Raw genomic sequence first — 22387 nt, 5'->3', positions numbered from 1 at the left:
CATGTATGTAGTTCATGAAACATAGACATAAGGGTAATCAAGTATGTCTTGCACGTGTCTTTAGGTCACATGATCATGTTCAAATGTCATGTTGGGTTGATGGACATAGTATTTTATTATCATATGAGTGTATTCTTTTGTGAATAATTATTCAATAGCTGTTTTCAAAGTCAGCACTGCTGCTATAGGGTCAAAACCAGTAAATCGGCGCATTTAAGAACATTCAATTTCAAAAAAATAAAGTTTCAGTAGCAAGTTTGTCTTTATTTTATAATGAAACATTAAACAACAAAGTTTCAAATTCCAAGAGATGAGCATTCAACATTGTTTGGTTTAAGAATTACACATGTTTCATCTTGTGGATGCAAAACACACGGTGTAACCTACGTTACCATGACCCGAGACACTAAAAGGGGAAAAATACATTTTAATATGCACTTTCAGATCACGGCCTTTGCTCTATATTCCAGTTAAGCTATTAAACAAAGAGACTGGAAAACGTTTAAGTGGAATATAGGTGATCTTGTTCTGCAGTTTTTACAAAATACGAACTTCTACATTATGAAGGCTGAATAATTATCTAAGTGTCATCATATCTTGTCTGATAGGTAATTAAATTTTAAAGACTTTTTTTTTTTTCCAGCCATGATCTAAAAATATGAAGTCACATTATATCACTTTGGCATGAAGAAGTGATCTTGGGGAAATAGAATACGAGTACCAGTTGAATAAAATTTGGTAACGTAAGTTACGTAGATGAGTAACGTAGGTTACTTGAAGAATGAGTTAACCTTACAGAGGAGAACAATATCACTTTTCAGAATATATATGACATTAACCATATGAAATGAATAAACTGGTATTTTTCTTTCAAGCCCGTGTACTTTGTTATCATTTACCTTTCAAATTTATTTAGTAACTGAATATGTTTTATTTAGTTAGGATATGCAATCCAATAACTCTGTTATGTAATAACTTTTGCGAATATTACATCAATTTTCATGAGAAATTATAACACTTCTCCTGTTAACCACTTTCATTCTTATAATGCACACATTATATACAGTCGATATGTCCATGTGCCACATAAAATTAAAAACATGGTAGACACATGCATCGCTGAGTGAATGCCTATATTCATAAGTAACGTATGTTACAATCCTAAATGTGAAAATACGTATTACAATATCAAAGTTTAGATGGAGAAATGGATCTACTTTCAAACATTTGTCCGTAAGAAAATGAATAATTGCGTTAGTCAAAGAGATCTAACAGGTAACTTTACACTTTAAAGGAAATAATATAATAACTATAAGCAAACCTTTCATCGGGTGATATCTCATAAAAAATCCCTTAATTCAAATGTTAGGTAACATTTTCAACTGAAATTTAACAACTACGTCCACCAATAAGCAAAACATTGCAGTAATACTTACATAAGGCATACTCGTCTCCTTAAATAATTGTTCCATGCTCTTGAGCAGCCTATCTACATCCCCACCCCCACCCCAGATTAACGTTACATCATTTACTTGGTTTGATTTATGCACAGGATATTGCTCAAAATGGTCTTTGGAATGTAACAGTTATTTTTGCATCTTGTTTCCATGAATAAAAAATAACAGATTTCTGTATATCTAAATAGCATTTTTCTTTTGCTATTCATCTCAAATATCATAATCTCATATAAATTGAAATACAGCAACAGAAATCGAATAACAGCAACCAGATCGAAAGTGCAACAATGAAAACAGATTCTACCGAATAATGATGGATTACCCCTACACAATGGAATTAAAGCACTCTAATTGTTTGAGTCCGGTGGGCTATGAACAAATGGGAGTGTTCTACTTTATGAGCGAGAACTGAACGCTTTGAACGCCTGCTCGACCATTGCCCTTTGGTTGTCAGAGAGAACAAAAAATCTTTTGGAAATGGAGTCGCGTTTGGGTGGGTTTACGGAACACAGTACGTTTTTCCTTGCTACCCAGATTGAGTCACTGCTGGTTGGCCATTTATATTTGTTCTGATTTCGAGGACCTGTGCACTCAGTGAGGAAGTCCACGTGAACATCATCTTTGTCGGATTCGAGCACTTTCCCCAAGTACCATCGTTGTTCATAAACAGCAGCAACCCAGTCATCAGTGTGATACTGCACTGGAACGCTGGTAGACGATTGGTTGAATGTCTCATTCACTACACCAGTAGGCTCTCCAACACCATCTCTCTCAGGGTCGTCACATTTGTCTGGCTGAACTTGCTTCATGGGCCCCCTCACGAAACGGCGAAGTTGCCAACCTTCACACATATGCTCGACTTGATTGGTGTCAGCAGGGTTCATTACACGGCATTTTGCGCAGTAGCAAGAGACGTCTTTGAGGAGAACCCCTTTGTCGTATCCAATGACGCCGTGCACTTGCAAAGTTCCTGGGAAGGTCTTGACTGATGCCCACCTTTGTGCAATGAGTTCACTGCTTGAGACACACTCTTCTTTGCTCACAAAGAAAAAGTCAATCTTTGAATCATTCTCGCAACCGTGCTCCTGGGATGCCCAGGCAAAGAAATCCTTTGCGTCTTGTATTACAGCATTGCGCTTGACAGCATTGTCGGCCATGCGTTTTACAGTACCACCGATACCATCACATGGCCCCTTTCCATGTCCAGCTTCAAAGAAGTTCCACTGGGCATGGATTCCATCGTACACCTCAACATGGTCCCCTATCAAAGAAAAGATAGTTTTGTTGCGGTATTGGGATGTGGGCCCATCAGTCCAGTAGTGTATCTTCGAAAGCTGTGGGACCAATTTCTTCAGGCGGGGGATAACTTGGTTCAGAATGGCAATTACTGTAGACGAATTGTGCCCCTTTTCATCAGACACAGCAACGTAGCTCTGATGACTGAGATTGTTGTCGTCCTCCCGGAAGTACACCACCAGCGGATGGATTGTTACACCTTCCTGATTCCAATACCCACTTTGTACTTCTTCTAAGGGCACACATGTGTAATTTTCGGCAAAGTCCATTTGCACCAAGCATTCTCCTTTGGGCAAATTCTTCTTGCAGTCAGAAAGTGCTTCAAACTGTTTCTTAATTCGGAAGACGTGTTGACGAAATTCTTGGATGCTCGTTTTGAGGCGAGCGATGAACTCCTGCTTCGCCAGTGACACATTGATGAGTTTAATCTTCTTTCTGCCATCAGCCTCAACTCTAGCCCATTCTTCAAACTGAATCACACCAGGCTGCAAATCAGAGAGGAGATCATGTACCTCATCATCGGTGTGGCGTCTAATGAATTCATCAGGATTTTCGACTACAGGCAAACCCATGGATTTCATTGCTTTCAGCTTCAAGGCCATGTTCTGATGTCTTGGGCATAAGCAAAGGTTCCTGGACAAGAATTGAACAGGCTTAATATGGGGACATCGCGTTTGGCGGACACGTTGGAATGCAGACAGGGATACCTTGCGTTTGTCTTGATTTTCTGCAATGTACTTGGCATGGAGATTTGACATGTAATCGCAAAGAAACTTCTTCTGTTTCTTGTTCCCCATGTCATCTGTTTTGCAACAGTCCTTCTTGCCGGGACACATGCGTGAGTTGTCTTCCCTCTCCAGGAAAGTTACAACTTCTTCGTGTAGCATGTACCAAGAACGCCGGAGCTGCTTGCGTTGGCTGACATTATTTGTGTTTGCCTTTGACAAGTTGCGTCTTCCCAGCCCAGTACCCTTCTGTACCATCCTCAGCAGGCGGTATTTCTTCAATATCTTGGCTCCTGCCACCAGCTTATGAAGATTCGCCCTGTTTGTCTGGTTGGTGCTGGATCCAGCGGTAGATTGTATTTCCTGGATTACCGCGTTGGAGAAGAGTAGCCTCTTCTTAATTTCAGCTGGAACAGACTTAGGATCTAAACCAGATTTCTTGAGTTGGCTGTCTGTCTTACTGCGTGGTGTGTTCCTCGAAACCCCATGAAATGGTGTTGAAGACGTTGGAAGTTTCTTACGAAGCCTCTGGTATCTTCTCTGAACTCTGCGTTTTCCCTTTGCTGTTTCCTGGAGTTTAAGAGTAAGTGCCTCGATTCTCCGGTGAGCATTGCTCAGGCACCTGCTAACACGATTTCTCCTCTTCTTGACCGGAAATGCCATCTTTACTTTCAGAGGACTACGCGGAGCAATGTAAGATACATCTGACAGCGCAGAGTCTTGCGTTGTATCGCTTTCAATCACTGAGCTATCAATGTTTTCCTGATGTCGTTCATTGTACATGTCTTGCTTCACTTTCTTGACCCTTACTCTGTGCTTCTGTACTCTTGACCGCACTTGGACCCTTCTCTCTTCTGCTTTTTTCTTCGGCAAATTCTCAACTCGAACGTAGTATTTCTTCTGCCTCTCCCGTTCTGCGCGGAGGAAAGCAGCATCTCCAATTTGCTGTCGTTTCCGCTGTCGATAGGCGGCCTGAATTTCGGCCCTTGTCTTGCCCATCCCTGCAAGATATAAATAAAAATGTGTGTTTGAAAATATAATATCTAATCCAACATTATCCAGTGGCATTGACTGACTTATCTCATAATGTTGACTTGAATGATACATGTAACATACGTTACCACAACTTGTCTTAATTTTTTGGAAATAATCGATAAAAATAATCAAATCCAGTTTACGAAATAGGTACCAGAAGCTTATCTTATGATTTAGGGTTATCAATGTGCAAATTTGGTATTCATTTGTAAACATTTCCTTTCAAGATAATGTTGATTAAAATGACAGCTACATTGACATAAAATATTCCATGGATGTTGCTTTCTTACTATTTATAAAGAAGAAAATGTTCAAATTTTCATACGGTTTAAGAGCGTCAATTTACAAGAGAAGTGCCCTTCTGAAAGTTTATAATGAATTTATGGTTGATACATACCACTAGTTTCTAAAATATTGTTTATATAGAATACATGTTAATATGGTAACCTACGTTACCATCACCTGAAACATACGTTACCACAAAAGGCGTGGTATAATGCCTTCTAAAAGTAAAATTGATTAATTTCACATGAAATTACTAAATGAGTTTTTAAGAGATGCACGTAAGTGGTGAATATTTCAAAAAAATAATGTAAATATATCTAAAAACAAATATGATATCGATCTCTGTACTTACCTATTTGTTTTTGAACACTTTAAGATGACTAGCCAACAGCGCACCACTCATTTATGTGGATTCCATGAGGTTGCTAAGGTTTCTTTCAATTGCCGTAGAGGGAACTAAATGTTTAAGATGGGTACCAATGTATATGTTCCGGGGAAATGGATTTACATAGGTTAATTAGAAGAATATATCAAACTGGTAACGTATGTTACGTAACGTAGGTTACAATTTTTTTTATAAATTGTCATATATTTCAAACTTAGAGTGGTTATTTTTTCTTTTTTCTCGATTTACTAGCTTTCATACGTCAATACCTAAAAATAAACAGAGATGAAATGAGCATGCTTCTCTGAATAAACACAAACGATGGTAACGTATGTTACACTCCTTAAATATACGTTTTTCACTAAAAAGGATTTTTCATGTGTGGCAAAATTGTTCAAATATCTAAATGCTAATCTACACGGTTGTAGTTTCTATATCTGTTGTGAAACAGAAAACCGTTATTCCGATGGAACAACTGACTTTTCTTCCCTAAAACACATTTCGTTAAAACATGGTAACGTATGTTACAGATAATTTGGGACAAATTTTGGTTGATGTAAAATATTATTCATATCAAAAGCAACACAATTTTTCTTTAATATCTCACATGGACAATCAAAAACGGTTATTTTTAATGCGTTTTTAGAAAGATGTCTTGTGAATATTTGATGAAAAAACATTCAAATGACAGATTTTCTTTTCTGGCGACAGGGGGTTTTTCACACTTATCCCGCATTTAGTGTGCCATTTTATTTTCTTGGGGCTTTATTTCCCGGTAAAATGGGTCTCATTTTTATCGGCAAGTGCCACCGAAGCGATGAGATGCAAGAACCATCATCTGCAATGTTTAATTTCTTAATAATATAGGCAGAATCCTTAGCGACACCAAAATTTCAGAATTGCGCCGAGATAGTGGGTTTGAGCCTATATCAAATCACGTAAGGCAGGCGAGACAGCCAGAGGCGTTCCACTTGTTAAATAAATTTTCTGATCTTCATATGCTCATTACTATGTACTTATACATTTTGAAAAATTAAATGGCATACATCATTCATTTAAATTTTCACCATTCTGTACAAGTTTCTTTCATGTCTGTAAGCATTTTATTTTCTGTTGTTACCAGTACCAGATTTTATGTTATAAGACTTTCCTCTTCTTCCTCACATTTATGTAAAGCGATTAAAAGCATTGCTCTGATGTACATGTATTAAGTATGATATAAAAGTGGAATATTGTATTATTATAATTAGAATTTTGTGGATAGTTGTGAAATTTCTGTTAGTGTTCAAAAGTAGTATAATGCTTTTTAGGAATATTTATATTGTCCTATTACCCAAGTTTTATTGCTTCTGTAAGGTTTGTGTTCAGATAACGTTATATTTAACATTATATTTAGTCATTTTATCAGGATTGATGTAATGTCTGAGCCTGGATGACTCAACACATAGTCCAATTGGTTGACATGGGAAAATATGCCAAGCGTCTGTATTGTTTGCATGATCAAGTTTATTATATTGAGAAAAAGAAAAAAGAAATCAGTTCTTATTTTAAAGAACATTTCTGTTAGCAGAAAATCATATGCCTAAATTTACGAATTACTTTTTTTGCCTAGCAGTAACCAGAATATTTCAACATTTCAGGGGTTGTTTTGCCACTCTGAGATGTCCAAATTTCAACTGCTATCAACCCTTGTCTTGTGACTTGAGCAAATGTGTGTGCTAGGTATATTATACTTTTACGTATAAAGTCTAGTGTGTACATCAGCTGCATTGTGGTAGCTTGGTAATCTTATTTTTGTCATGTATCATACATAAAAATTGGGTCCACCTTCCAAGGTTTAACATAATTTTGCCAAAATGGATTGCTTTTGAATGAAAAATACTCATAAAATTCTGAATATTTTTATACTTTATTTCATTCTACATGTATATTTTCTATTGAAAATTTTTTTATTGTATATTATCTATTGAAATTTTCAACCATTTTTTAATCACTTTTAACCCTAAATAGACTGGGCTATTTTGATGTCTAAGAAGACTGGGGGGGGGGGGGCTGATTCAGCCCCCCCCTATGATCTCGGCCGTCGACTGCGCGATCGCGACGAAAATTGGCACGTGCATTACCCATGGCACAATCTCCAAGACTGTAGGATCAAATTTTCCGAAAAATCTCGGAATTCATTAATTATGCTAATTTATGCGTAAAATCAAAGATTTGCTCTAATTAACTAAATAAGGCCTCTAAACTGCTAATTTTTCATTCACAGACTCTTTGAAGGATTCTGATCAAATGTACTTAAAAAAAAAATTCAATATCACAATTCTTTTCTTATGTATTTTATTGTTTTTAAAATTTCTTATGTATTTCTTTGTTTTTCGACTTTTTGTTTTTTATTGTTTTTTCATTGGAAAGTGTCCACTACTTTATTCTGACCATAAACAAGATGAAATTAATTGAGTTTGATTAGTAAAATTGAAAATAATGATACATTTATGATTTTTGGCTAAAAACACAATTTGCATTGGATTTGCACACAAATTCACGTTTTTGAGCAATTTCGGGTCGACATGCACTTACAAAATGTTGCGTAATTTCCGAACCACGTACCCGGGCGTCGCAAATTTGGTCTCAAAAGTTGCGCAAGACTTGAAAGAAAAAAGTCATGGAACAGCGCGGTGCCAGCTTTTTGCGTTACACATTTATCGCGAAAAATGTCGAGGGGGGGCTGAATCAGCCCCCCCCCCCCAGTCTTTTTAGGGTTAACTCTTTATATTGACAAATTATCACACCATTGTAATTTATTTTCTTCTCTTGTATCTCCATAGGGTGTTCATGTCCATATAAAAGAATGCCTCATGGAAGTTAAGAAAGAAAAGGCTAAGCAACATATGCCAAAGCTTTCTCCACTCAAGCCAAAGATCCAAGCTCCCATTCAAATAACTACCAGAGACCAGTTGATGGGCCAAACTCAAGTCCAGGTACCAGTCCGAGACGTAGGTCCTGCAACAGGCAACTCAGTTCCAGTCCTCACTCAGCTACCCCCAGAAGCATCACGCTATATCCTTGCACCCAATGTTGGGCTAACTGCAGGAGGATTGCTACTGCAGCCTGGGCAGCAGATCCTTCCTCAGGGTCTCCTACCAAGAACTGTTTGTGAGGTTAAATATATGATAGACAGCCCCCAGATGTCACCCATGGCTGCAGGAAGTACACCTGGTATCCCACAACTGCCAAGTGGTGTACAATCTGTGTCTGTACCATCTACAACTCAAGCTGATGCAAATCCCAGTGCAAATCCTGTTGTAAATCTTCCATCAAGCAACACTGTGTCACTTGCTTCACTTCATGTCAAAGGGCTGCTAGCTGCAGATGTCACAGCATCAACCACGCAAGCATCGCAAGTTGATCAGTCTACCAGTGCAGATGCTGCCTATGTGACAGGGACTACTACAAATGTAACATCTATCACTGCCTCCCAAATGGAGTTACACAACACTTTGGCTACTACAAAGACTACATCACATTCTGTGGTTAGAACTCTTCAGTTTTCTGAAGATCCTGCATCTATATCGCAGACACCATCGGTGAACACTGTCCAGGAGTCTAATCAGACAAACACCTGTGAAGGAGTTGGTGTGACATTACCCCAAAGTCAAGGTGAAGTCCATGTAGATAATGTGCCTCAGGAAAAGGATCAAGGAGGTGAACGACCATACAATTCTCTCTTGCATGGACATTATGATCCTCATAACCAGAGGAGAGGTAGGACAAGCACATCTTCAGTCCCCCAAGGAGTTGGCATAAAGGATCCTGTTCGGGAACTGATCAAGAGAAAAAAATTGAAAAAGAAACTATCCCCAAGACATGGTCGCTTTGTAGCTATGTCGTCTCTCGCTTCAAAGGGAATATCTTCGTTTAACAGGTTTTTGCATGGCAAAAGTCCTGAGAGGCGTCATTTCCGAAGTCCCAAGTCAAAACTATCGCCTGGTAAGATTAGAGTGACACTGGGTGATGAAGAAAATAGTTCTCCTGATTCTGTGAAGGGAAGTCAGCGATTGGAAGAAGCATTTAAAAGCACAAGGACTGAGAATTCTTCTGGGGAAAGGAGGACCAGTGATTCAGACGAGGATTGTATTCCTCTAGAGACTGCCTTGAGGCAGTTAGATGAGGAAGAAGAGACCGAGAGGACTGCCAGTCCAAGAGGAGTAGTGGTAGAGAATTTAGTTGCCCGTAGTTGCGACGAAAGCCCATCTGATACTTGTGTTCCTATGGCAGTGGATGAACCTACTCTTGTATCCACTCCTGTCACTGGTAGTATAGCATTAGAGACACGCCCAGATACCAAACATTCTCCATTGCAGGTTACGGTGAGGATTGATGGTAACGTGACCACAAATGCACCTGTTCCTATATCCGCTGGTCTCAGTGCCAGTTCCGAGCCCATGCAAGGAATCACAATTGGCAGCTCTGTAGGTATCGCTAGTCAGATGATGGCAGTGAACCGAACTCAAAGTCCAACAAGAGAACTGTCAGAGGGAGGCACACCACCAGCCATCCCAAGCTTGCCAATGGTCCAGCAGGAGGACACCACAAGCCAGATGTCTGAGGGTGCTGCAAGCGCAAACAGTAACCCCAAATTGCCCTTTGACCTCCCAACTGACCAGTTAGAGATGATGGCATCCACTGCGACGGGAGGCAAGTCTCCAACCCTAGACGAACAACCTGGAGCCAGGGAGTTCCTGTCCGGTGGAGAGCAGGGTGGTCCTGGTGAGGATGGAGAGGAGGAGATGGAGATGTGTAGGGGGAGCAATGTCAAGGTTGCAGCCAAGAGGATTAAGAGCAAACTGAGGAAGGATCTGGAGTCAACGGTCGTTCTCTTGGATCCAGATATAGTCAACCAAGACCCACATGTAAGTTCATTTCTTAGATTATGTTGAATTTAAAGGGGTCGGTGAATTTTAACAAAATATTAGATGAATACAAATACCTCACATTGATCAGGAGAAGACACAATTCTGTGTGTTGTTTGTGTGTGTCTAGTGTATGTTTGTTTTTCCATACTATTAGTGTATGAAAAATAATAATTTTAATAAATTATATTATCACCCAATTTATGACTCAACTGTTTCTCATCACAACCCTGAAACATAAGAACTACAATTGAAGTTTTTATACCTGGATTTCCTTGAACTGAATGTTATATTTCATTATGCAGATGATTGTATTTGTATTTTTTATGTAAGAAGGATTGTAATTTACAAAATGTTAATGCGATAACATATTCACTTTTTACGTACAGAAAGAAGAGCGCGAGCTTGCTTTTGCCAAGGATTTTCTGGACAGGGTTAAGGTAATAAGAACACCCTTATTCCCTCTATGATTTTGATTCAAATTTTCTTCTTGTTTGATTTACTTTGGGTCCTTTACATAAAACCTCACAGTGATTGTAACTTTGTCATCAGTGTTTATGATTCATATGATTCAACTTCAAGGATGCAATATCTTTTATTGAATTCATACCGTGGATTGAATAGCTTTGTACCACCCCCAGCATTATTTCTCAACAGATTTTTCCTCAAAATTTGGTATAGATGTTTATCTCGATATAATCACCAATCAGTGCTGCCCCAATTGTTCCATCTTCTTTAGGGTGAAAGGTCATATAATCATAGATCTCTTGTGTGCAAGCTATAGACCACATTTCATGATTTCATTAGTTTACCATGTGATTGAGAGCTAGTAATCATTATTCCAGTTTCTAACTTACTACTTGTAGTAGTTCAACAAGAATGTTGTGCTGAAATCTCTAACTCCAATGATTCTTAATTGTATGAGTAAAATGAATAAATATGTAATTCCTGATTCTCTCATTAACAGGAAGCTTTACATGATAACTTTGATCAGTATCAGCAATTCCTGAGAGTCTTCAATGAGCATTCTGAAGATCCAAACTCATCCATTGCAGATGTAAGTCATTTTGGTGGCATTATGCCTGTTTTAATATGATGTTATGAAATCTATCTAATTGAAAGAATCAATTTCAGATAAGCATGCAGGCAAATGGTGAAATGAAAGTTAACTTAATGTCAAATTTTAATATCTCCATGTATAAGATAAAGGAGAAGGGGTTTGTAGAAAGCTCTCCATTATGAACTGTATTCCCAGTCTATTCTGTTTCTGTGGTCATTTTTTCTATCATTATTTTATCATTGTGTACATGAATACATACATTCATTATTTCCATTTCATTGATGTAACTTATAACTCTTTTTGCAGTTGTACTACTCAGTAAAGGATGTGTTAACAGATAGACCTGATCTGATAGAAGAATTCACTGCCTTCATGCCTCCGGATGTTGCACTTCAGTGTGGTGTGGTAAGTGGATTCACTCTACCAACCAGAGATATCACTTACAAATATGATGTGTAGACAAAGGAGCAATATTTTATCAAGTCTTAAGTCTTCTACATGTAACTTGTTTTATTCTAAATTGTAGCCATATCTTCATTGTTACTGAATGCAATTAAATGTTTTTGTACAAACCAGCTTACTTATCAAGATTCGATAAATCCGGGTGATTCTTCAGTGTTTATTCTCATGAGAGGCCAACTTTTCCTTGTGGTAGACAGCTTAAGCTGCAACTGAGAAGAAATATTTAACTGGATGATAAAGCCCAACCGCAGCAAAGAATAAAGATTGATCAGTAGAACTAGTAAAATTGATGGAATGGTAAATGGTTCATAAACACAAGAATAGGAGAGAATATTTGGTGACTAATGCAAGGTGTTGTGTATACTGTCGTCAACCAATCTCTCAGGATTAACATGAAGGAGTAATATCACAATAGGGGCACAACTTGCGCGCAAACATCTTGAAATATGCAAATTTATGTATGTAATTCATCACCACATTTCTTTTTTCTTGAATCACAGTTCTTAGAGTGCCTGGAATTCTCCAAAGCGAGACTGTTTTTACGTCAAGTCGAGGTTCACTTCCACAAACAGCCGGCCCACATACAGAGGGTCATCAAGACAATGGTACAGTGGGGAGAGACACAGCGGAACTATCAAGATGTAAGTTATAGTATATTATAACCTGAATAAATGCAAATTTTTTTTGTTTGTTTGCTCTCGATATTATATGTTAATTGCTATAAAAGGGATCGTTTCACTTTGTGAGCAGCTGATTTAAAAAAATTCTCCAACTGAGATGAAACATGTGTATGAGTGCCTGTATTTGTCCTCAAAAACCCTGAAACAGACCACAATATAGGATGAAAAACTCTAATTTAGATACATCAGCAATTAGCCTGATTTTGAGAACCCGTCTGCTAGACAGGTTAAGCTTATGACCATTTTTCTCAAATTCAAAAAGTCTGTTGGCTGTGTTGACTGCCTTCTGCTGTGTGTATCTCCTATGCACACACAATTATTAGCTGCACTGTACATTCAGTGTATCTTTTACACACTATGTAGGTCATGCTGTGTTCATCTAGAGTTTATGAGTTGTGGTGCACAGATTTGCTGTATACTCGGATAGGACGTTAAATGGAGGCCCCGTGTAGAGGAGAGTCACCACCTTTGCACGTAAAGAACCCACTGCACTATTCGTATAAGAGTAGGGGGAAACCCCGGTGTAGTGGTCCACCTGCATCCCCCCCCCCCAATCAGTTATATCGGGAGGAGAGACCTGCGGGTCATAGTGATTCAGTTTGCTTTTCGCCTCCCAGGCCAGGTGACGCCAAACAAAAATAATAATAATTGAAACCAATTCCGAATTATTTTCCAACTTTGGTTTACGTCTCTAAAGTTTTTTAATAGTTCCTGTAGATATGGTACTTTAAAACATTTGGGATGGTAATTTTACACTATAAGCCTAATATTTAGCCCATTTTCAAGAACCAAAATGAGATTTTTGTATATCAGAACAAAGTGAAATAATCACTTAAAGGAACCCTTGCAAGAGGAGTTCTTTATCATTTCATAAGTTAATTAAGTTCAATTTTTTTAGAATTTAAATTCTTTAAATTAATTTTCAAATGTATTCCATATAGTAGCCTATATACATCTGAATATGACCAGCCTGAAATGATTTGTTTCCGTTCTCTAGGTTAATGAAAGGTTATGATGCTCTTGAATTCTGATGCCTGAAACAATTCACGAAGAGAAGTCAAGATGGAGCAAATATGGGGGTCAGTCGTGCAATAAGATTATTCTATGGCATTGCAAATAAAGTCAAATATTTTGATTAAATTTTACTTTAATGTATATATGATCTTTTCAGTTGAAAGAAGCCTTGATCCCTCTACTGAAAGGACAGCCTCACCTTGAACAGGAGCTCTCAATGCTGTTCCCTGATAGCAGGCCACCAGAGAATTACATGATGGACTTTGAAGAAATTAATCTAACAGATGACAAGAAAATGGCTGTAAGAAATTTCTTCTCGTGTATGATGATGATGATGATGATGTTGATGATGATGGTGATGATGATGATGATGATGATGATGATGATAGTGGTGATGATGATGGTGATGATGGTGATGATGATGGTGATGATGGTGATGATGATGATGATGGTGATGGTGGTGGTGGTGGTGGTGGTGGTGGTGGTGGTGGTGGTGGTGGTGATGATGATGATGATGATGATAAAAATGATAATGATATTTATAATAATAATGATAATAATAATATTATTTATGTTTATGTAGGCAGTTACTGTATGCATTACTGTGCTTGATACTTGGTGTTATATTATTACCCCACCTGTAGCTGAGCTGCTATATAGGCGCTTAAGCGTTCAAGTAATAAATCCTACCGGGCACCCATTTACCTCACCTGGGACGAGTGCAGCAAAATGTGGTTCAATTTCTTGCTGAAGGAGAATGGCCCACAGCTAGGATTCGAACCCACGGCCCTCTGATTGTAGCCCTCTGAATTAGTCCAGAGCCTAATCCACTGGGCCACAATGCTCCACATCAATAAATTAAAGATAATATTGTCAAAGTGCAGTGAGTGTTACAAAATGATGGATACAAATACTAACAAGTGTTCATTACTATAATGTGTCTTGTCTTGTGCATGTTTCATTGGGAAGGAATTTGTGTTATCTTTCTGTTTGATTGAACAGTGTGATGACTTTGAGGAGATTGAGCTATCAGAGAGTGAAGAGGAAGAAGAAGGGACTGTTGCCAAGCAACAGGGGAGAGGCGCCACTGATAGGGTAAATACTTGAGTCTTTTCATAATAAACACTGACATGATAACAAATCAAGAGAACCTTGAAATGATAAAAGATCACTCATAGATGTGTAAACCCACCCAAAAAGATTTTGCGTATAATCGCCCAAAGATTATTTTTAGTCCCTCCCCCCAAACCTAGCAATTTTTTTTAATGTGTCATTTTGACATTTGTATCAGCAAGACATATTACATTATGTCCATTATAACATTATAATTAAGTAGCAAAGAATCAACAAAGTTAAGATTAAAAATGCAATGATATAATTGTGAAAAAAATGATTGCATACATTTTATTTTGATGTGATTTATTAAGTTATGTTTCTTTTATAACATTTTTTTTTTCTCTTGTAGAACATCCTGGACCCCTGGAAAGGGCTGAATGATGAGCTTCAGTATGGAACCCGGAGCTGTAAATGTAACTGCCATGAGACATCTCAAGACTCCCGTGTTCAACGGAAAACAAGGCATTGTGCTTATTGTTCAGCTATGGTAAGTTTTCCTCCAACACTCGTTTCTCAGCCCCCCCCCCCCCCCTTCCCCTTCACCTCCATCATCTCCTCTTGCTACCCACCCACCATCTATTGAGAATTACTTGATTTAATTCAGTTATGTTATTCATGTACTACACTTTTCACTGTCCCAATACAGTATTTCTATAATTCAAAGTTATATTCCTGCACAATCATTATACTCGTCCACCTCCTTTTTACTTAGCTGTAGTTTTATAATATTGTGAATCCCTTCCATCATTTCATCATTCGTATAGGTGACCAGAGCAGAGCTGATCAGCTCGTTGCGTGGTGTAGGCCCTGGACGTAGACGGGCCATGCGAGATGGATCAGTAGGCCGAAGGAGAGGTACCGGTGTGGGCAAAAGACAAGGCAGAGGTTCCAAATTGACTAATGGAGCGAAAGGAGAGGACGGCGCCGGAGGCTCGTATCCAACCAATGAGGCTGTCAATCATCTATCACAGATGTGTGATAATCTTGCAGACTACCTCCAGGACAATGCCTCGGCAACGGAAGATGAAGATGATGTAGAGGATGATGAGGATCATGATGATGAAGAAGAGGATGATGATGAAGATGATCATGATGACGATGAAGATGTTGGCGACGAAGAAGAGGATGAAGATGAACTCGGTGTTGCTACCGGTGATGAGGATGATGATGTAGATCATGAGGATGATATAGATGGCCAAGATGATATCGATGGCCATGAGGATGATGAGGAGGAGGATGAAGAAGAGGAAGATGCTGCAGATGATAGAGATGAAGACGATGATGATGAAGGTGGTGTGATGTCAGAAGACGATGCAGATGATGAAGAAGAGGATGGAGGAGACATAAATCATATGACATCTGGAGAAAGCACAGATGATCTCACAGCAGACCATTCACCTTGTACCAGTCGTGGCAGTAGAGAAACAATGGGCTCAGGAAATAGGTAATGAACGCTAAGTCTCAGAATTTTCTTTTTCCTTACAAAATGTCAGTTAGAAAAAAAAAATTAGTTGGATCCATTTGATCCATTAGTCCTATTGAACAACAGTATAAGCATAAAATCTAAAAGGACTGGGGGGGGGCCCCCCCTCAAATCTTGCGCGATATTTATGAAACGCAAAAAGATAGCACCGCAAAATCTTATTACTTTTTTTTCTTTGAAGTCTCGCACAACTTTTGAGAACGAATTCGCAACATATGGGTATACCATCACGATGTCACGTGACTTTTTACGAGGCAATGTCATGCCGAAAATGGCTTATTTTTATACTTTGTGTACAAAGTCTATGGGAGATGAAATTCATAAAGGGTGATTATTTTTCGTTCTTATTGGTCTGCTAAATAAATTTTGGGTTTAATTTAGTTGTTAAATGGTCTGTAATAATTTCCATTGAAAAACACAATGAAAAACAAAAGATGAAAATAAAGAAATATATTTCTAAAAACAAAGAAATACATAAGGAAAAAATTGGTTTTCGCAATTTTTCTTTGTGGAAACCTTAAATTAGATTAAAAAGATGACATCTGCAAAAAAAAAAGAAAATTTGAAATGAAATAGGGTGTTGAATATGCAAATGTTTTTTATGAATAAATTTGCATATTTTATTCATTATAAATAAAAACTAGATATTTTCAGAATTTTTGTAAATACTAGCTTGTAGTTTATGTGGTAAAGAAAGTGCGTGCCAAATTGCGGCGCGAACGACGGCCGAGGTCAGAAGGGGGGGCCATCATGGCCCCCCCCCCCCCCCAGTCCTCAATACATCTCAAATAGCCCAGTCCTTTTAGGTTTAAAATAAAAACTATAAAACCCGCACAATCATCACATAGTTTAATGGAAAGACTGTATTCCTACTTTTTAAAAATCATTGAATATTAATTTATTAATTTTCCTAGTAACTCTGGGTCCCAGCTGAGTACAAGTCCTGCCTCGTCCCATACTACCCTCCTTGGGTCAGGCGTTACCATGGATACTGATAGTCGCAGTCTCACATGCTCACCAACAGAATTTCAGATATCTGTCCAGGTATGTGATTTCTTTAATTTGATCCATAAGTTAGTGTGTTAATCTTCCTTTTATTATTTGGTCCACACTTCTGTTACCCAGGAAACTCTGAAGATTGAATATATTAATATGAATAAATTTGTTAAGCTATATTTAAAAAAAAATAAATGTAAAAACACATTTTTTGTGGGGTTTGTACCACCTATAGATCTCGCTTCTTTTGAAGCAATGATGCAATGTATGATCTGAGTTTTACAAATACAGTATCAAACTTTGGGTGACGTTTGGTGTATGATGGGGGGACCTAAAGCTACGCACTTTGTTTATAAATGATAAAAACTATGCCAATTTTAATATTTTAACAAATCATCTCACAAATTTGTGGTAAATATTCTAAAGATTCTTAACCAAGAAGAAAATATCACAAAATTCTGTTCATATTCTTATAGGATAATATGAAATCAAAGTGGATATAAATCCAGAATTCCAAACAGTTGCTAGTTTTCTCTATATTTAGTGATTTACTGCAGCCTCTGTAGAAAAAAGTGAATAGGAATGGTTCGTCACACTGCAGTCACAGCTCCACACACACAGAGTGCGCATTTTGCATGCGCATTGGAGTGGTGCGTAGCTTTAAGACCCGCGTAGCTTTAGGACCCCCTACCATATATTTACGCAAAGATTGATACCTGGTGGGTGTATCATAAAGCTGTTCGTAAGTTAAGAGCAACTTTAAGAACGACTGGTGATCCTTTCTTGTGTAAAATGGTATATTCATTGACATTGGTTAAGCGTGTAAGAAAGGTTCACCAGTCGTTCTTAAAGACGCTCTTAACTTACGAGCAGCTTTATGAAACACCCACCTGGTAACGTCACAAAAACCTATGGGTCGAGAGAGGCTGAATATGCCTGTGGCCCATGAAATTTTTATAATGAGCACATTATTAGTTTGGTCAGTTGCAAAGATGCATGGATGCAAAAGGCACCAATGCTGATATTGTTCAATTTGAAGAACTGAATAAGGGCACCTCATTCAAGTTAAAGCAGCTGTGAAAAAAAAACCTTTACAGTCCATTAATGTATCTCACTTTTTGCATTGGAAAAGGAAAAGCCTGATGATGTTTCTGTTGAGTCAGAAACAAAGGGTGTTCTTGTTCCTGATATGGTGTCTGCAGAGCATGAGGTCAAAACACAGACTGATCCAAACTCTGAATCAACCAAGGGAAAGACTGAAGAGAAACAGGAAAATGATGGTGAAGGGTCCATCGGCATTGGCCACCAAAAGACTGAGAATAGACAAGAGGAGACGCCAGCTCCTGCTGGAGACCAGGAGGGGAAAGGAGAACTGAAGGAGCTTAGTGATGGAGATCAGGTAGAAGAAGGAAGTGATCCTCAGCAATCATCGTCTGTGGAGACTGATGGAGCTTCATCAGGGTTAAACTGGAATAGGTATTTATTCATTTGTTAATTCTATTACATATTTATTCATTAATCCATTTGATTTGTTTGTTTCATAAGTGTGTTATTTAGGGAGATATCCATTTTCTATTAATTCTGTCATTTTGAATAGTGGATCGCTATGAATATGTTTTTTTATTCATGTGTTCTTTCTATCACATATTCTTGTATTTATATATTTAATTCATACATTTGTTGTTGTTTTTTGTTTTTGTTTTATTGTTATTATTTTGTATAGTTTTATATTAATTTAGTGAGGTATTTCCTATCCATTCATTCATAGAGTATGTCTATGTTCATCAAACATGTTCACTGGAGGCCTTTTGCTGTCAGTAGTAGACCTCCATTCCATTCTTAATTTAAAGAAAGAATCTGACATTTTTACTGTTCTGGGTCAATTTCTGATAATACACTTTTCGTATTTGATATAGCTCTTGATTTTCCAATTTTGCTTAATGATTATTTGACTACTTTTTCTAATAAGGGAAATGCTATTCCTTTCCTTTTCTGAGTAAAGTAATATCTATTTCCTTATGAGAAAAGTTTGAAGGTCTGCAGGAGGATTTAGTCATCCATCCCTATATTGATTCATTTTATTATTCATTCATTTTACTTGATTGCCACTCCAAGCTGCATTCATATACCAATATTAACTTCTGTGACCTTGATTAAAGTTGAAAAACATTGTTATTTTTAAACTTATCTCTTCATTCACAGAGATGCAGACAGAGTGTTACTTCAGGCCTGTCAGGAGGAAGGAGCTAGTGAAGAAACTTTCATCAAAGTAGCTTCTCATTTGAATGATAAAACACCACAACAGGTATGTACAAGCCAGGGTATCATGTAATTTCCAAATCTTTTCTATTGAGTTTTGTTCAGTTTGTATAGACATATGTAAGCCATTGTAGAGTTTTATTTGTGAAAGTCCATCTGCATTGTTGATAATTATAGCTGAATTTTCAGTTGTATCATTAAAAGTATTATTTTTAATATCAATTATGATATCATATGGGATAGTATTCATAGAAAATGTGATGATGATGATGATGATGATGAATGATGATGATGATGATGATGATGATGATGATGATGATGATAATGATGATGATGATGATGATGATGATGATGTTGATGATGATTATGATGTTGATGATGGTGATGGTGATCATGATTATGATGATTATGATGGTGGTGGTGGTGATGATGTATAACTAATGCAGGATGGTTTGATATTTTTTCATTTTTATTTTGAAGGTTAAAGAGAGATTTGCCACTCTCATGAAGTTATTTCACCTGAAAGCAAGTAATGATGATGAGCCAAGCAACGATGAAGAAGATGAGGAGGAGGATGAAGAAGAAAGTGGTGAAGAGGAAGAGGAGAATGTGGATGATGAAACAGAAGTCTAATAAAATGAAAATCCAGTGAGAGCCTGGCAATGTTTGGGGCAAGGAAGAATATGTGATACAAGGCAATTGGCCCCCTTGCTTGATAAACAACAACAAAACAAAAATAGTTCTTGTACGTTGCAAAGAATCTCAGAAAATTGCTATTGAGACAAATACAAATGTATTTGCCATGAACAGAAAAGGAAAAATATTGCTCTACAGAAATTTTAATTTTGCAACTTCAGAAACACAACTTGATTTTCAGAAGCGCTTATTTGGGACCTGTACTTGATTCTTATAATTGTGACAAAACACAATTCCTTCTGTAAATGTGCATGTGTTTTCTTTTCTCTTTTCTTTCAAATCTACAATTTTTGTTTGCTGTGGGCTGATATGGTTTTTTTATATGTTTTTAAACAGTATCCCATATTAACAACTCATTTTTTAGTCATTATTCAAACTACCCCCTTTCATGTGGCCCTGTTACTTCTTAAATACAAGACCTATGCTTTGTTCTTGAACTTTGAATTGTTATCAAAATTGCATACAATATTTAAATGAGAAAATCCCTGTTTTGTCAAGAAAGAAATTTAACTGAATTATGCTTTATCATGATGCCATATTTTATTTTGACATCTGTATTTCCCCTTAGACTGCCACATTCAAAACTGGTTTGAATGACATCATCCCTCTCCTTTGATTTTTGGCCGATAATTATTTGGCGACACTGTACAGTAGGTCCTCTTGTAATTGTGTCAGTTGGTTCATTTACAGAGCTGTTTTCTCTACAAGTGTCACAATACACACTGCATACTAGGTCTTACTTCCTAAATGTCCTATTCGAACATGTGCTCTAGAATTAAACTTATTTCTCTGGGTTGTATACAGACTTATGGCAAGTTTTTGAGAATTAATGCCACTGCTGTGAAAAGTATTTTGTATACTCGTTTTGAATTAAATGGCAAGTCCACCCCAGAAAAATATTAATTTGAATAAGAAAAATCAAACTAGCATAACGCTGAAAATTTCATCAAAATCTGATGTAAAATAAGGAAGTTATGACATTTTAAAGTTTCGCATATTTTTCACAAACAGTAATATGCACAATTCAGTGACATGCAAATGAGACAGTCGATGATGTCCCTCACTCACTATTTCTTTTGTTTTTTATCGTTTGAATTATACAATATTTAAATTTTTACAGATTTGACAGTAAGGACCAACTTGACTGAACCATATAGTATAAAACAATGCCAATTCCACATATTCAGGGAGGAATTAATCATTGTTTCACTTGATAATGAGGAGAAAATAGAATATTTCATATTCCATATAATAAAATACAAAAGAAATAGTGAGTGGATGACGTCATCTGCCTCCTCATTTGCATACCGGTCAGGATGTGCCTGTAACTGTTTTATGAAATTAAGCGAAACTTTAAAATGTCATAACTTTCTTATTTTATATCCAATTTCGAAGAAATTTTCAGTGTTATGCTTGTTGGATTTTTCTCTTTTTAGTCATATCAACTGTTTGTTGGGGGTGGACTTGTCCTTTAAATGAAAATAGAAGATGGGCTTATTTTACTATATACATTGCTGAAATATGTGTGATTTGTATAGATATGTGAGAAATGTAATCCTGTTTTCTAAGTTTTGTATGTTTGTTTGTTTTTTGCTCTAAAGAAATTACCCAAGCTTGCCAAAATAGTATTGAATTAGAGTGAGTGATTACAGCTATTTTGGAGTGAAACTTAATTTATTCCCATGATTTAGGTATTTGACTTTGAGTGAATGCTTATTTCATAATTTTTGTATTTTTATTATTCATCTTACATGTTCTTTTTCTGATAACATGAAGGCAGTTGATTAATATTTTTTTAGATAGAATTGTGATATGATAAGATTAGATATTGATGATGTGTGCAAAAATCATGGTGGTTTGCATTTAATCTAATTTGTAATTCCTGCCATGTATACCTGCTACTCAATTAAATGTATAAAGATTGTCTTTTGAGGAATTATATTCTAGAAATAAAGATCTTTTTTTGACCAGTGACTAACCAGTTGTAGTATATCCATATATAAATTGCACATTATGAATTCACAGTTATTTTAGGAATTCTTTCCTCCAGAATTCACTCAATGATTATGTCTGCTTTTTTCCTCTTTATTGACATTTTCATCACATGATTGTGATTTGTTTATTTATTATGGTAAATCTAATTTTAGTGCCTCCCTTCTCCCAAGATATAGACATATGGTGATATAATCTTGGTATTTATTTTGTTGATGACATATCATACAACTCCCATCATTCATGCTGTACATTTTGTTAAGTATATCTGCCTTTTGGTGCAATTTTATTTGTAATGAGTGGTAAACTGCTGTAAACAAAAAGTTTGTTAATTGCTATATTTTGTTGGTCTTCTGTACATACTTGTAAATACAGGAACAGTTTTGTATTTCTGATCTTGCAAAAAGCAAATATAAACCTGAGAGTTCTGAATTATGGAAACATCTGTCCTGTCTGGCATTTCTGTTTTGTTCTAATGATGAATGTAATCATTTGAATTGGTAAATGAATAATCAAGTAAATTGAGTATATGAAAG

The 22387-nt window shown here is 36.9% G+C and overlaps 2 protein-coding genes across 2 annotated transcripts in view; one reads left to right on the top strand and one right to left on the bottom strand.

Annotated features, from left to right (window-relative positions):
• Positions 1–22292, top strand: part of LOC129261629 (GON-4-like protein) — a 57686-nt gene extending 35394 nt beyond the window's left edge. Inside the window, exons 16-28 of the mRNA XM_064100089.1 lie at positions 8009–10093; positions 10483–10533; positions 11061–11150; positions 11460–11558; positions 12116–12256; positions 13467–13610; positions 14312–14404; positions 14775–14912; positions 15190–15869; positions 16823–16952; positions 18037–18380; positions 19107–19209; positions 19644–22292. Of these exons, the coding sequence (XP_063956159.1) occupies positions 8009–10093; positions 10483–10533; positions 11061–11150; positions 11460–11558; positions 12116–12256; positions 13467–13610; positions 14312–14404; positions 14775–14912; positions 15190–15869; positions 16823–16952; positions 18037–18380; positions 19107–19209; positions 19644–19796 (4251 nt within the window). The 3' untranslated portion in view covers positions 19797–22292. The remainder of the gene's footprint in view (positions 1–8008; positions 10094–10482; positions 10534–11060; positions 11151–11459; positions 11559–12115; positions 12257–13466; positions 13611–14311; positions 14405–14774; positions 14913–15189; positions 15870–16822; positions 16953–18036; positions 18381–19106; positions 19210–19643) is intronic.
• On the bottom strand, positions 187–5207 carry LOC135154268 (uncharacterized). The gene is made up of 2 exons (XM_064100088.1): positions 5151–5207; positions 187–4479 (listed from the first exon to the last, which is right to left on the bottom strand). Exon 2 carries the CDS (start codon positions 4475–4477, stop codon positions 1853–1855), a length of 2625 nt encoding a protein of 874 aa, XP_063956158.1. The 5' UTR covers positions 4478–4479; positions 5151–5207; the 3' UTR covers positions 187–1852.
• Positions 22293–22387: the final 95 nt, after the last annotated feature.

The sequence above is a fragment of the Lytechinus pictus genome, chromosome 5 (assembly GCF_037042905.1).
Source record: "Lytechinus pictus isolate F3 Inbred chromosome 5, Lp3.0, whole genome shotgun sequence".
Taxonomy (NCBI): Eukaryota; Metazoa; Echinodermata; class Echinoidea; order Temnopleuroida; family Toxopneustidae; genus Lytechinus; species Lytechinus pictus.
This window is presented reverse-complemented; position numbering and strand designations above follow the sequence as displayed.

Bases quoted from the DNA above. Each gene is read 5' to 3' on its own strand.
- LOC135154268 (XM_064100088.1), bottom strand. From the start codon at position 4,477: ATGGGCAAGACAAGGGCCGAAATTCAGGCCGCCTATCGACAGCGGAAA.